General features: G+C 36.3%; 1 protein-coding gene across 1 annotated transcript in view; it reads right to left on the bottom strand.

Moving 5' to 3' along the window:
- The window catches only part of LOC150085344 (uncharacterized), a 160,451-nt gene that overhangs the window by 18,020 nt on the left and 125,705 nt on the right, over window positions 1-16,726 (bottom strand). The window contains exon 5 of the mRNA XM_090373164.1: window positions 6,055-6,204. Coding sequence (XP_090229290.1) covers window positions 6,055-6,204 — 150 coding nt within the window. The remainder of the gene's footprint in view (window positions 1-6,054; window positions 6,205-16,726) is intronic.

The raw sequence follows: 16,726 nt of genomic DNA, 5'->3' as shown, positions 1-16,726 counted from the left end.
AAGCTAAACAAGTTACAGCTTAGGGCCTCACATTCCATCTTAAAAAATCGTTTTTTAATATTGTCACAGGTGAACAGTAAGGGAGAAGGGCCTCATACATGTTACAGCTTAGGTTAGGTGGTGAAATCAGAGGTGGTGAAAGTGTGGAGTTAAGATGTGACTGAAACAACAATTAAGAATTGTTTTGCAAAAGCAGGTTTTGCTAAAATGCTAATTAATAAAGATGAGAAAGATGAACTACTAGAAGACATTGAGCAATCTTGGGAAGAGCTCCAAGCAAGGTTTGATCAGTGAAGAAATTGTTCTTCATGAATTTTTAGGAGTTGATAATGTTATAGTAGCTGAATATCTGAGTGAGTCCAACATTTTGGAGTGTGTTTAAAGAACTAGTGACAATATTGACGATGAGTTGGATAAAAACGAGGGCAAAATATTAAACATTCCAAACAAGAAACATTAGCAGCATTTGAAACTTTGCATCGAGGCCTTCAGTGAGAATAAAATCTAACAGAAAATACATCTCAATGGTTAAAGTTTAAACAAATTTGAACATTTTTATGAATGGTGTACAGTAGAATCCAGTGTACAACAAAAAATAACCAATATTTTAAGACATAATTCTTAAAAGCATACTAATATGTTTTATGCATCATATACGTAGTCATTTCTTAATATGTATGTATTATTAAATTGTTTCAAAATGTTAGAAAATGTAACCATTCCCACTTATTTCTGATTTATTTCCCATCTTTTACTATATTTCTGAATTTACAGTATTTTTCATTGTTGAAAAGGTCATATTTCTTCATAACGAAATTTCTGTATAATGAATTTTTTCAAGGGAATGATCGATTTCATTATATAGAGCTCCGACTGTGTGTGTGTGTAAAAAAATTTTTTTTCCATTGTAAAAAAATATATATATATATATATAAAAAGAAAGAGAAATGTCTGTAATACATTTAAAAATTTGCAATTTAAAATAGCTTTCAGGCATTTTCAGACCCATTATTTTATAAACAATAAAAAGTTAATATAAAAGAGGACTGAATATTATTTTTTCGCATTTAAATAAAATCAGCCTTGGGTTTAAGTACGACATTAGTAATATTCCTGGCCACTTTAGCCTTTCATCCATTGAATAGTGTATAAAAGATGCTTTGAGGGGGAGGGGATAATATCATATCCCTCTATATACCTTTTCCCACCAATTTTCTTTAAATAATGGTACAGTATTTTCTACCTGCTTAGTTTCCAACAGATGCTATGTAAGTAGTAACTCTTGAAATCACCACAAAATACTTTCAACCAGTAACAACACAATTCTTATTAGAGTTGAGTCAAGCCTGGATGGATATTTAGACTGTGTATTGCAAGATGACTAGTGGTAAGGTAAAGTTGACAAAGTGGGTATATGTTATAGCCCAAACAATTGAGGAATATGGCAAAAATCTCTTTAGGCAATTTGAATGGCAAGCAAGTGTGATTTCCTCATTATCCAGTCCAAGACATCCTCTTGTAGACTGTTAATCATGGACTAGAAATGTGTCACACAGAAACAGTTTCTTGAAACATCTGTTACAGTATGTCAGAGAAAGTGCAAAGGCTATCCTCAAACACAATGCCCACCAAGAAACCAAACTGTATTGAAAGGATTTATCCTAGAAGCCACAAACATTTTTTCCAGTGGAGTCCCACTAGAATGAATTTGAACTATCACGAGACACAAATTTATATGAGAATTATAAGCACATATATTACAAACTACACATACAGCAAGACAGGCAAGAGCTGAGTAAGGGAAATCACTTGCAAAGAGAGAGAGCTAAGAATGGGGACATGAAGTTCTTTTAAGCACATACAAAAAAAAAAGACAGACTCCTTAATTGATTGAAGCAGAATCACAATAAGCCCAGAAGAATTGGCAGACAAGCTAAACAGATGCCTTGTAATAATAGAGTTGAAAGATTGCTATGAAACTATGGGGGAACAAAAAAAAACTGAGGAGAGGTAAGACTCCAGGGCTGGATAGTATACATCCTATTACACTAAAAAGGCTGCCTGTGAGTGCATAAGCCATTTGGGAAGGTTAATAAGATGAGATTCCAGAATGATTCCAATGGATTGGAAAAGTGCTAATATTTACTCATTTCACAAAGGAGATACAAAACAGGTAATGGACAGTTAGAGACTCGTGAGTTTGACTTCAGTGGCTGGTAAGATAATGGAAACTGTGGTTAAGGGTACAATATAGGATCATTTTGATGGGCTATCCTTAAGGGATATTACAAATGAGTTTGTAAAGAAGTCTTGCCTGATCTAGTTAATTATTATGATAAAGCCAGAAAACCTTGATGCAAGAAACAATATTATTTGCGATGGTTTCAGTAAAGCTTTTAATATGGTTTCAGACAAAAAGCTATTATATAAACTGGAATAAACTGAAATTACTGGTAAGTTCACTCATTGGATTATGGGTTGGCTAAAAGATAGGAGACAGAGGGTAGCCATAAATGGGCATTCCTCAGGGTAGACCAGTTTATCAAGTAGAATTCATGTTTCAGTTGTGGATCTCCTTCCATTTTTAATCTTCCTTAATGACACTGACAAGGGAGTACACAATGATCAGAACTGGGTCTTGTTGCTACAAAATGATTTGGATCTATTGTGAACAGGTTCTGAAAAATGGCAACTGAAGTTTAGTTTAATGCTTCTAAATTTTGCATCAGGGAAAGAAATCCCAGAATTACTTAAACACTGGGGAAAGAGAAGTTGAAAGTAGTTCAGGATGAAAAGACTTGGTAAATTTCAGCATCCCATCCTATGATTTACAGGACCTTTGCAAACAAGGAGAAGGATGCTAATCAGCATCCATATGAAGAACAGCTTAAAAGGTATAGTCTGCAAAGCTTGGCAACAAGACATCTTGGGTGGGGGAACGTAATTGCAGGTGTGTAAGGCCTGGAGATGAATAGTAAAATGAAGGAAGGAGGTATATTCTCACTGGTAGATGACAACTAGTGGTCACAAATGTAAAATCTTAGGGAGCAATGTGTGTGTGCATCATGAGCTAAACCTAAATTAGTCAAAAATTTGAAATGGGATTTTTTCAATGGGTCCCAACTTTGTCAAGGTGCCATTAGGTCTTCATGAAAAAAAGGAAGAATACAGCATTTCAATAACTCCTAAATCCCATCATTGCAGAGTTTGTGACAGTTTATGACCCTATGCTATGATGATCTCATTTAAAGGGGGAGGGGAGGAAACCAATGTAACTGCTGCTGCTGATCTACATGATGCAAAAGTCAACTAAAGTAAACTAACAAAATAAACTAGTCATGTGAGAGAGAGATTATCTAGTGACTAGCCAGTAATAGCTGGCCATACAGCACAAAGAACCCAGACTGTTTCCTGCAATCAGGAGAGGGAGGGAAGAATAAAACTACTCTGTGGTTTGGTTTCCTCTTCAAATAGGTACTGATCCAACAGGCCTTTGAATTTCCCCAGGCCACATTCTGTCAAGGCAACTTATTCTAATGATAATTCCAATTAACAATTCACTGTCAAAAGGGAAAACGTCTTACAATACATCTATAATTCTTTCATTCCTTAGTTTAAAAATATGCCTCTGGTTCTAGCATTGTTTACTAGCATGAAAATTTCACCTTTGCTTATTTTACTACCTCCTCCCACAGCCTTATAAACCTCAATTAGATTCCCATTTAAGGTAGTTGCCAATCTCATATATTCAAATCCCCTCCTCATATAGGCACCATTTAGCCACTCTTACTACATATTTCCCTGTCTTTAGACCTTTTCAAGAAACTTGATTTTTTTTTTTTTAGGTTTTATACCAGTGCAGAAGAGTGGCACATGCTTGTACTGCTGCCTCTTGTGATGTGATGTTTGCATTTGTGGACCCACCTGGCAGAAAATTTTCTTTACCATAGATTGTCCAGAATTGTTTTAAAGCATATTCAATGATTTAAAGCCTATTCCCACTCTAGACGGCCTCCGTAGCCGAGTGGGCAGGAGCGGGAGTGCAGTACACACACTCTTTGAGTAGACCGGGGTTCAAGCCCCTGACTGCTGAATACGTTCGATCTGCCAACTCGCACTGGACCAGTGTGGCAGATTATGGTCCATTTCCATCAGCATGAATTGTTGAGGAGGCTTCCATCCTGCAGTGTGTTGATAATGGCTGCACTTTACTTTTTTACTTTACCCACTCTTGCACATAATTCCTAGGTTTTCACGTATCACTTTAGCCTCTCTTTTTCTCATTTTTCACCATCAGTGCAGTGCACGGGTGGCCTGACCTTGGCATGTCCTTCAAACCACTAGCACCATGCTGACATGCCTAAACCACCTTTAAACTGCTCACATTGGCTGTCATGTCCCCATAAACTTTATTCAAACACTGGTGAATTTCAATGTGCATTCTCTGCAATTTAGAACCCAATAACACAATATGGCTTCATATGCACATCAATGTTCCCCTCCATTTTCACAGACTGCTACATCTCTGCCACCTGGTGTGCATGTGCAGTGTTGAAACTTGCAGGTATTGGTGGTAACATTTATATTATCATTCAACACCATTAAGTTTTGCATGCAACATCACATGAGCTGGAAAACAATTTGAAGGCAGTAGCTTCAGAGTGGCCCTGTATATTTTGCAAATTGGCCTCATTAATACTTGAGGTTTTGCTATCATTAGTAAGCAATAGTCATTAAACAATTCCCATTAATTTTTGATGCACATTTTATTTTGCAGTAAGCAAAATCATTCTAGTGCAGTTGTTGAGGGATTATTTTCAGTTCTGGACCTTTCAGCACAGGCTAGTTGCTAGGTAATTACAAGTTGTTCTCCCCCCCCCCCCACCCACAAACAGTTCATTAGCATTCACTTATAGCACAGTCAGTTTAATTGTTTTGAGTTGATCTCTTATTCTAGGTCTTTCCATATTGTTTTTTTTTTTTTTTTACAACTAATTCATTAATTCATTTTGCACTTTAGCATGATTTTTAGGAATCTTGTTTTTCATTAAGCAGATCAACATGAGTTTCACTGGTGTACTGTTTTACTCTTATGCAATTAATTTTCTGCTACTTTCAGATTTCTTTTCGGTTTCCATCAAGAGAACATTATTTGAAGAAGTATATATCACTGATGGGCGTAATTGAGAAACCAGAACTGATTGTAGATAACTGAAAATTGCTTCTGTGTGGGTGGGATCAGCCAAGTGGTATAAGACAACATGCAGTTTGAATCCCTTCTGTCTGTCTTTCTTCTTTCATCATAGGACCCCAGCCTCTTAGCCATGTGAAAGGTGAATGAATTTAGGGATTACTGAAATGCTGTGTCATTTATTTCATTCACAAAGGTCTGCTGAATACCTGATGAGATAAGCCCCTGGTGAATGAGCTTCTAAATTTCAGACTGCTGGAATGTTTGTTGTAACTGGGAAAGAGAGATTAAGTTGTTTTTCAGGTTCGTAGGTTTTTTTGTTTTTTTTTTCCAGTGCATCTTATATATTTTTAAAAATGTATACACTTTTCAATTATGCTTAGCCAGCAGAAGTTATTTCAACACCCTATAGTATTACTTTGAAGGCATAAAGTACTGCAAATACAAATAATACAGATGTCAATTAATATCAAAGTTGGTTTTACATCCAGTTATTTACTTGAACTGATTTTATGAGCTCCATAAGAACCCAAGTTTTTTTTTCAAAAAGTAATCCATACAAGAATTACTCCAATTTATAAAACTGGATGTAAAAAACTGATTTTGCAAAGACGTTTTGGCAGCACATATTTAATATATGAATTGAAAACACCATGTGAAAATTTTTACTTAATTTCAATAGCCCATAAAAAATGTCACCTTTTGAAAGAAAACGGAAAGAGAATGAAAATTTCCAATGTTTATGCTTAACATGAATTGAAGAATAGCCCAAGTTTTTTTCAAAAAGTAATCCACACAAGGATCATGTTTAATTGGTAATATAATAGAGAGAGAATTTGTCATCTTTATACCAAAGAACTTACTCTTTGTGGTTGTCTTGGAGGAGGAGGAGGAGGAGGTGGGCGGCGACGGCGAGGAAACCATCTACCTCTGCCATAATTGCGATCAGCAGCATAAGGACTACCTTGTACTGGAGCACCATCTGGACCAGTTACATTAGCAGCTTCATTACCCTTTAAAAACAAGAGTGATATTACAACTTAAATCACACTGATTTGCAAATAGTAATTATGATATACATAGCAAGACACAGCATAAATACAATCAAATAGGATGGACACATCATCCGTATTATAAAACAGATCTGGTGAAAGAAAACATAGTGAGAAAACAGAGTTTGAGAAAGGGTTGTAGGTTATAAGCAGTGCGTATGTGAAGGCAGTACAAACGGAAAAGGCAGGCATTTGTGAATTGAAGAATAGAAAGGCCAAATGCTGAAAGTGAAAGAGTTACATGCTAAATGTGGAAGGCCAAAAATAAGCACAATAAATGGAGAGTAAAAGAAAAAAATTGGAATATGAAATCAGAGTCCTTTATATAACTCAAAGTTTATAGACATCCAATTTATGAAATTTTGATTTTGCAAAGAAGTTTTGGCGGCACATATTTAATATATGAATTGAAAACGCCATGTGCAAACTTTTGCTTAATTTCAATAGCCCATCAAAAATGTCACCTTTTGAAAGAAAAAGGAACAAGAATGAAAATTTTCAATGTTTATGTTTAACATATTAAAATATCGAAATGCAAAGAATTATCCTTGGACCATTGGTAAAAATATGCTAAAATTTGCCCATATTTGGTTATGCCTTTCTCATATGTACTGCAGAAACTTAGTATCAAATCTTATGCCTCACCTGCTTCAGACATAATATCACTGAGATAAAAACTTACTTTCATTTGGCAGTCATGGAAAACTGCAAAAAAAAAAAAAAAAAAAAAATTTATTATACAAATACTATAGGCTCTGATTAGTATTGGTACACGCACACAAATAAATGATGCAAAAACAAAATCTTCAACTGCTGTCAAAATATTGACATCAGAAATAAAGCTAATGACACTACTAGATTCAGAACACAAAATACATCAGTTAAATATAAACAAACTTTTTTGTAACATAGTTATTAGGGACTAGACAGATGTATGTGGTGGTCAAAAAAGCAACTTACGGTGATTTTATACTATGGTGTCCAGAGCTGCAACTGGTAAGACTGGCCTGGTTTGATGTATACCTAAGGGTAAGCATATTTTCATTAAAAAAACATGGTAGCTCCACCACCCACTTAACTGTCATGTAAGATAAAAAGGGCCCTGAACTCAGTTGCCTTGAGCAACTGCAATCAGTTTCTTGGTGGGAACATACCATTTTTCTGACAGACACATTCATGGTCCATCTAGAGCCAGACAGGATAATCTCATCAAAAGTTTCCATTTTTATTTTATATACTTCTTATGCTCTGAGAGACTTTTGAATATGTTCATGCTCTGGAGGCTCATGATTTTGTATGTGCACATGCATGCAGAATAAATCTTCAATTTAACAAAATTTTATTTAGAATCAACACCCAACTAAGCATGCTTTTACATGTCTGAGTGAAATAAAATGAAAAATTTTTAAAAATTAACTAAGAGTAACATATCGAAAGAGTTAGATGCCTCTAACTGATATTTATAACAGTTAGAAGCATATATTAATAAGATGATTCCTGTACATATTGGCAATTCACCTAATTATATAAAAAAGACTGTCAATATATAAGTTGAAAATTGTATATATCTATAGATTCAGCATCATCATCTTCAGCCACTGTTGATCCCCTGCAGGATGAATGCCTCCTCAACATGTTTCCAGCAAATGTCGTCTTGTGCTCTGTTTCTTGTACACCAGTAAATTTCCCAATTTCATCAATCCACCTCTTCTTTCATCTTTTTCTTGGGCATTTAGTCAAGCAGTATCCATTCCAAAATTTGTTTGGTCCATCTATCATCAGTTGTGACTTCCCCATTTCCATTTTAAGTGCTTTGTTTTTACAATGATGGCACAGACCATAGTCTGTTGGCAAATCAACGCATGTTTTCAAGTCTCTTTTGGTGTTCAAAATTTGGCACACCACTTTTCTGCGTGACCCTGTCTTTGTAAAGCTTTGACATTCAATGTCCATGATTCACAACCATATGTTAGGACAGGGAGGATATACTGATCAAAAACGTTTTGTTTCACACAGAGTGACAAGTTTGTCTTGAAGACTAATCAAGCTTTCCATGCTTGCCATCCCAATTTTATACGCCATTCAATTTACTTCTAGTTCTTGTCCATCGGCCATGATTTTCTTTGGTTTGGTAAATTTGCTGAACATAACCTGTGCTTTCTTGATATTCATCTACAAACTGAACTTCTTTCTCTCATGTTGGAGTTCTTCAATGTTTTGCTGCAATTCTTTCAGATCACTGGCAAAAAGAATGATATCATCTGCAAATTATAAGAGATTCAGACAATCAAGATAAATCTCTATTTATCTTGAGTCTTTTATTATTCCAATTTAGCTTGCAAAAAATTTCTTCTAAACAGGCAGAAAATAGTTTTGAGGAGATTGTATTTGTGGATAATTGAAAATTGCTTCCATGCGGGGGGGGGGGGGGAATCAGCCAAGTGGAATAAGACAACATGCAGTTTGAATCCCTCTGAATCTAGTAGTGTCTTTTTCTATGTTAATCTGAACTTTATCATTTTTGACCCATATTGATGCAGTTGCCTTTTCATATATTGATTGGAAAATATTGACATAAGCACTGTCTATACCTTGGTTGATTAAGGCATTATTGAGCATTGCTTGTTTTGTGACTGAGTCAAATGCTTTTTCATAGTTCATGAAGGCTACACATAATGAAAGGTTGTATTCATTATGCTGCTCTATAATCTGTTGTTCGGATGTGATTAGGTTAACCCTGCTTGTTCTTTGAATTCTGCTGCATCAAGTATTGTACCTATTCTTCTTGAAAGTATCTTTGTAAAAACTTTGTAGACAACTGGCAGTAAGCTTATTGGTTGGTAGTTTTTTAAATTTGCCTTGTTACCTGTTTTGTGAAGTTGGATGGCTTCTGCATTTTTCCATGCTACAGGTACTCTGTTAAAGTAGAAGGCATTTTATTGGGTCCTGCTACTTTGCCATTTTTCACTGATTTTATAACATATTCTACTTCTACCCTGGTACAGTTTCTGCATCTAGTGTTCGATCCAGTTGTCCTATATCCTTATAAAGATTTGAATAAAATTCATCCTCTCATTTCAGTATTTGTTGTTGCCATCCTCAAGCTTCAAAGTAAACATTCGGCTCTTGTGTGTAACCACTTTTCATTTTGCTTTCTTTAGCCCTTGGTTTTCTTCTACTGTTCTGATGAGATCAACGCTGAACTTACAAATTTCTCCTTTTATGAGCTTTCTTATGGTCTTGCAGATTTCTATATATTAGCACTTTGCTTCATTTCTCCTCACCTTTTCATAATGGCCAGAATATCAAATATAATTTCTTTTGATATTCTGGTTGGTTTTTCTTGTCTTTCGGTAGGTGCAAGGCCATAGGCAGTGTCTACAATAGTCCCAATGACTGTCATTATCGGCTGAAATATCTATCAGAAAGATCTTGCAGCACATGAAAATGAATGGGCAGTTCTAGTTCAAAGTGTTGATGATTTTTCAATAGTCAGTGTCAATCTTCTTCACTTAATTGACCAACTTTCATTCTTTTTTGCAATCAATTTTTATTTTTGCTCTCACAAATATACATGGTCTCAGTTCTAATCTCAACAATGTCCATTTCCACTTGAAGTCTGCCAAACCCCATGTACTTTTTCTGACAGAATCTCAGTTATCGGTTGATTCAACTACTGCTCATCTCAGTTGCCCAAATTATTCGCTGTATGATTCCTTTTGCCTCAAAGGTGGTACTTGTGCATATGTCTGTTCCGATATTCCCTGTCAAAGACTTGGTAATTTGGAATCTCCTCTTTTCGATCTTCTCAGGCTTAAAATCTCTCTACCTCATAGTGTCAAATTCATCTGTTATCTCTACTGTTCTCCAACTCCACTAATCACTTGGAGCTCTTTGACTTCCTCTCTTTGCAACTTGACTTTCTCCAGTCACTTTCCTAACAGTGAAGAAATTTTCCTTGATGATTTTAATGTTAACAACTCCAGCTGGCTTCTGTTTTCTAGTCACACCGACCCAGCTGGTTGAGATGCTGAGGCTTTTGCAATTACTAATGACCTTGCACAGGTTGTTCATTTACCTACAAGAATAACAGACAATCCTAACTGTACAGCCAACACGCTTGACCTTTTTCTCACAAACTACCCTTCTAAGTACACTGTCAAAGTGAGTGGTCCTTTAAGCACCTCAGATCACAATTTGGTGATTGTCTCTTCTCCAATGGAGCCTTTATTTCATGGCTATTCCCAACCTCGTATTGTTTGGCATTACAAGAATGCAAAATGGGATGACCTGCGAGATTTATTTTCTTCTTTTCCTTGGTCGGATTACTGTTTCCAACCTCTGATGTCAAAGTTTGCTCAGATTGTGTCAGTGAAATTATTCTTGTAGGAATGGAATCCTTTATTCCACACATAACTTTAATATCTTGTCCTTTATCTAAACCTTGGTTTTCCAATAAATGTGTTAAGACTGTTCAAGAGAAGAATGTTGCATATCGTAATTGGCTTTTTTCAATTATTCAGTTTAATTTTCTGCCTATACCAAAGCTCGCAACAATTACAAAGCAGTTATTAATCGGTCCAAACTAGATTTTGAACAGGCTAAGAGTAGAAAACTTGCTTCTTGCCATAATGGTAGCTGAACATTCTGGTCTCCCAAAGCTATTTGGTCACGACTTTTGCCCATCTCTGCTCCCACCTCTATCAAAAACCAGATGGTTCTGTTGTCACTTCAGCCAAGGATAAAGCTGACCTGCTAGCACCCCATTTTTCTTCCAACTCATGTATTAATGATCTTGGTAAAACACCTCCCACCATTCCCAACACGCTCCATTTGATGCCTTCCTGTGGTCTTCTGTCACAAGGAAGTCAGAAACATTTTGATGAATCTTGATGTCAAGAAAGCTCCAGGTCCTTGTTATGAAATGGTATTTCTCCACTTGTTCTCAAAACCTGTGCGCCTGAACTTTTTTCACTTTCTTATTCCAAAGGTGTTTTTCCTTCTGCTTGGAAATTTGCTCATATCCAGCCAGTTCCTAAAAAGGGTGACAAATCCCTCCCATCTAATTATCATCCCATTGCAATTACTCCTACTCTTTCAAAAGTAATGGAGAAATCAATTAACTGCCAACTGTTAAACTACCTAGAAACTTTCCGTCTGATCAACAATCGCCAGTATGGATTCTGTCAGTGTCGATCCAGTGGTGATATTCTGGCTTATGTTACCCATTTATGGACTAATTCAATGGAAAGGTTCGGTGAAACACAAGTAGTTGCTCTTGACATCTCAAAAGCTTTCGATCGTGTTTGGCATAAAGGTCTTCTAAACAAGCTTCCATCTTATGGTTTGCCAACTGTTTTTTTTTAATTGGCTATCCAGTTTTCTCTCTGGACACTCACTGAGGGTGATGGTAGATGGCTCTCTGTCTTCTAACTTCTCCACTGATGCTGGTGTCCTCCAAGGTTCGGTTCTTTCCCCCACTTTTCCTCTTGTATATTAATGACCTTCTTCCATTGACTGGAAATCCTATCCATAGTTTTGCTAATGATAGCACATTACATTCCACTTTTCATTTTGAGAAACCTTGCCCTGCTGAATCAGCTTCAACTTCTCAAATATCCGCTACCAATTCTTTAAATGCAGATCTCCAGGTAATTCTCCAGTGGGGCAAAGACGACGAAAAGTTGATTTCAATCCTTCTAAAACTCAATCTTGTCTTATATCTCACAAAAAGGATTCTTCTGCTCCTATGCTTATCGTTGGTGACACTCCGTTTTCTAGACAAAATGATATCTCTCTTTTGGGGATTACCCTGACTTCTAATCTCTCTTGGTACAAGCATATTACAAATATTGCTTCCTCTGCATCTAAAAAACTTGGTTTTCGCTTTCACTCTTGTGGTTACTTTTCTTCCAAACAGCTGTTCACTCTGTACAAATCGTAAATTCGCCCTACCATGGAATATTGTTCCCACATCTGGGGCAGTGCCGCCAAAACCTCTCTCAGGCTTCTAGATTCTATTCAGCAGAAGGCAATTAGGTTAATTAATGACTCCTCTTTAACAGTGTCTCTCCACTCGCTATCTCATAGACAGTGAGTGGAGAGAGACTGCTGTTTCTGCTGCATGCCTTTTCTACAGATATTTCCATGGGCACTGTTCTTCTGAATTGGTTTCTATAATTCCTGCTCTCTTTCAAAACAGTACGAACACATACCCGCCACCAGCCAACATTCCTTTTACTGTCCAACTTCAAACTTGCAGATCAAGCCCAGTGATTCTTAGCATCCTGTACTATTGAGCTGGTATCCCTGCTGCCGTAGGTAGTGGCTCACAGGCCTCTGTGGAATGAGGGTAGTTTATTTTGTTATGAAGCCATGTTGAGGAAATGGCCATAATCTGCCTTGCTGGTTCAGTGTGGGTTGGCAGATTTTGAATCCATTTAGTCTGGTGTCTTAGCTTTGATCTGTCTATCACATGGGTGACCCTGCTAGGAGTATATGATCGCAATCAATGGCATAGTTCTCAACTTTATTGACACGTGCAAACACTCCTACCATGCTAAGGCATCTATCCTTTGGGAACACTTTAGTCCCCCCCCCCAGTGATGGTAGTCAACTTTTGACTGCAATGATTTGGGGTTGTGTTTGCATTGCTAATATTGTTTTATACATGTCTTAACCAAAAGATGGATATACAATCTGCCTAAAACTCAGAGCTATATCATGACAGCTGTTTCTAGATTACTGGTCTCTTATCGGATGATGGATACCCCTATTAGTAAATTTATGTTAATCTGTGATTAACATATTGAGTCTATGAGCAGCCAAGTATGTGTGAAAGAAAAACCATCCAATTTAATAGAATAAAGGTAAACAAAACAGAAGTTATGTGTACATTTAACCTACTGGCTGTTTGTCCTGCATAGCACAATAGTAATAGTTTTAGGGTTACGTTTCAAAACAGGTACTGAAATAATTTGAAAACTGTATGTCTTTTCTGCATTCAGTTCTTAATTCAGCTTCAAAATATTTGAGAACATTTTTATCCTTCTAATGGAAAGCTCACTTTTGGCTATTAAAAAAAAAAAAAAAAAAAAAATGAAAGTAAGTTGCCATAATTGGAGATACCAAAGTATTCCTATCAACACAAACTGAACAGAGATTTATCCACTGGTATTGCTGTTTGCATAAAACAATATTACCTATTAGGTAATATCATTTTATAGGTCAACTAGTGGATAACAATATCATCTATGACATTAGCCTACATTGCAAGTAATGCAACATCATCAGAGGGACCAAAGCAACTCTCATGACAGAAACTGAATGCAGAAATACATGTAATTTTCAAATTATTTAAATATGCTATAACCTTTACTTTTGTGGAATATGTATTTATTTAATTAAAAGTTTGGAAGATGGTGTCAATTTCAAATAAGGCTGACTCAACGGAAAAAGAGTAAGAAGAGAGCTGCCACTTTTTAAATGTAGTTTAAATTTAAATCATCTGTGGCTAATATTGATAACATAGAATTAAAATTAAGCCTTGTTTCAAAAATTGGACTTGCTATTGAAATAAAAAAATATATATACAATTTTCAATTTGCTTTCCTATTTTTTTTAATATACAGTAAAGGTTTTCAGTGTTATTATAACTAATATTAAAATTAAATTCAATTTTTACTCAATATAATTAATATTATAAAATTACAATAGTATTATAAATAATTTTATATTCTATAAATTTATATTTTATAATCAAATTAAAGTACTGTATAATCAAAACATTCAATTAATCTCAAGAAAAGTAATAGTTACATGTGTCCCGTGAAACGCATTACATGGAAATTAATAATATAATTAAATTTCAAAAGATAAAAACAGGCTCCATTCATAATGTCAAATTAAATGCTTCAGTGATTGTTAGTCAGAAGTGGGAAAGAGGATTTCCTACAACAAAGAATGTTCAATTAACTAAATAAAATTGCAACTGATGTCAACATTTCACATACACTTAGGGAGTCTATTCTCAAGAAAAGTTACTATATTACATAGGGGTGACTGAATTCTTGTGAAAGTTTGAGTCTCAGTTTACCACCTGTCTCAAAAAGAGTCCATTTGCCTCTACAATGCAGGAACTTGTCTTGAAAGCAGAATTCCAAAGCAGATCTAAAACACTGACATCAACTGCAATTTTAGCATTAGCATAGGCACATGATGCAAGAAAGCAAGCTTACATAGCATCAGCCAGGAAAAAAAAAAAAAAAAAAAACCCCTTATTTCACCCATCCACTAGCTCCAAATGTTGGTCAAGTTCTGCCATGAATCTATTTAAGCTATCAACTTCTACGACAGATGGAAGTTTGTTCCAGCAATCAACCACCCGCTGGCTAAAGGCAAATTTCCGCACATCTATCCTACAACCGTCTTTCCTCGATTTAAATTTATGCCCTCTCAGGCGATTATTCTGAGCAAGAGGAAGAATCCCATCAGCACTGAGCATGCTCAAACCATTCAAGCCTTTATACACCACAATCAGATCACCTTGCAGGTGCCTAGTCTCCAGACAGTAATTTGCAAAACGTAAGCCTTTCTTCGTAAGAGCAACCCTTTGTTCCATTCACTAACCTTGTTGCTCTTCTCTGTACTCATTCCAACAGATGTACATCCTTCTTAAAATGAGGCCTCTAGACCTGTATACAGTACTCAAGGTGTGGTCTGACCACTGCCTTATACAAGGAGATAATCACATCCTTATCCCTGCTAGAAAAATTTCTGTATATCATTGACAAGACACCATGAGCTACTCTTGCAGCAAGTCTGCACTCCTCAGAAAACTTCATATCTGCCTGCACAATTACCCCCAGGTCCTTTTCTTTCTTTACCACTGTCAGTGTGGTACCACAGAGTTGATATGTTACTCTGGGATTACTGCTTCCCATATATACTTTACATTTGCCATGTTAAACTTCATTTGCCACCTCTCAGCCCATCTGCTCAACTTTTCTAGATCCTGTTGCAGCAGTGTACTGTCATTAGTATCATTAACAACCCTGCCAACCTTCGTATCGTCTGCAAACTTAGACATTAAGCCTGATATACCATCATCAATATCATTTATAAATATAGAAAACAACAATGGACCCAACACTGAACCTTGAGGGACTCCACTAGTAACATTAGTCCATGAAGAGCAGTGTCCATTGATTACCACTCTGTCTTCTCCCACTCAACCATCCCTTTATCCATAGCAGCAATTTGCCTCCAATGCCACATTGCTCCAATTTGTGCAGCAGTATCAAAGGCTTTTCTAAGATCCAAATATATGATATCAAAGGTTATTCTCTGCATCCAGTTCCTTTGTGACTACATCATAGTATCCAATCAAATCAGTCAGACAAGACTTCCCCTTAACAAACCCATACCGTGTCTGAGCTATAACTGAAGTCTTGTCTAGATGATCCTACAATGCTTCTTTAACCAGTGCCTCCATTAATTTCCCTGGAACATAAGTTAAACTAACAAGTCTGTAATTACCTGTGTCGCCCTTTGATCCTCCTTTGTGCATTGGGGTCACATTTGCACATTTCCAGTCTATGGGTACCTCCCCTGAGTCCAGGGAAGCTCTCATAATTATGGCTAAGGGTTTTGCTTACTTCCTTTGCCTCCTCTTTTAATACAACTGGATAGATTCCATCTGCTCCGGGTGCCTTTCTTGTGTTTATCTTCAACAATTTCTCCTCCACTTTACTCTCAGTTATTAGAAGATTATCAAGCTTACTGCCAGAGTTGAATACACCTCTGGCATTCCCCTCCCTGAATAACTCCTCATGTGTGAATGTCGATGCAAAATATTCATTTTGTTTGTTAGCTACCTGAGCAGGATCATCAACAGTTGAACCATCGATATCAAGTGGACCAATATGATGCATTCCCTTCCTTCTAGAATTTAAATAAGTAAAGAACTCTGCTGTTTTCCTTTGCATCCTTTGTCAAAGATTTCTTGTAATCTGCCTTCGCCTGCCTAACCTCCTTTGTAACTTCGTTGCAGACCAGCTTATATCTATCGTAGGCTTCTGTGTCACATGTTAATTTATATGTATCCCATGCATTCTTCTTCTCTGTCATATGTCTAATTAGTTCATCTGATATCCATTAGGTCTAAATCTTGAACAATATTTCTTTGTTGGTATGCAAAGCCTAGTAGCTTCCAAGATTAATTCTTTGAATGCTTCCCATTTTGAATTTGCTATTGGTAACATCATCAGTTGGTTCCACCGTATAGAATTTAAATACTGTCTCAGACCACCATAGTCACCTTTACAAAAGGTTTTTACCCTTCCCTTTACCCTTGGTGGCAGTTACCTCTTTGAGTAAATCCCACTTCAGCACACCATGATCACTGCCACCTAGTTGTTCCTTTATCTGCCAATTCTTGATGCATGAAGAATCATTACTGATAATCAGATCAAGAGTATTACTC

The sequence above is a fragment of the Mastigoproctus giganteus genome, chromosome 5 (genome assembly GCF_048544385.1).
Source record: "Mastigoproctus giganteus isolate SK-2022 chromosome 5, ASM4854438v1, whole genome shotgun sequence".
Lineage (NCBI taxonomy): Eukaryota > Metazoa > Arthropoda > Arachnida > Uropygi > Thelyphonidae > Mastigoproctus > Mastigoproctus giganteus.
The sequence above is the reverse complement of the archived record's forward strand: the minus strand, read 5'-3'. Positions and strand labels throughout refer to the sequence as shown.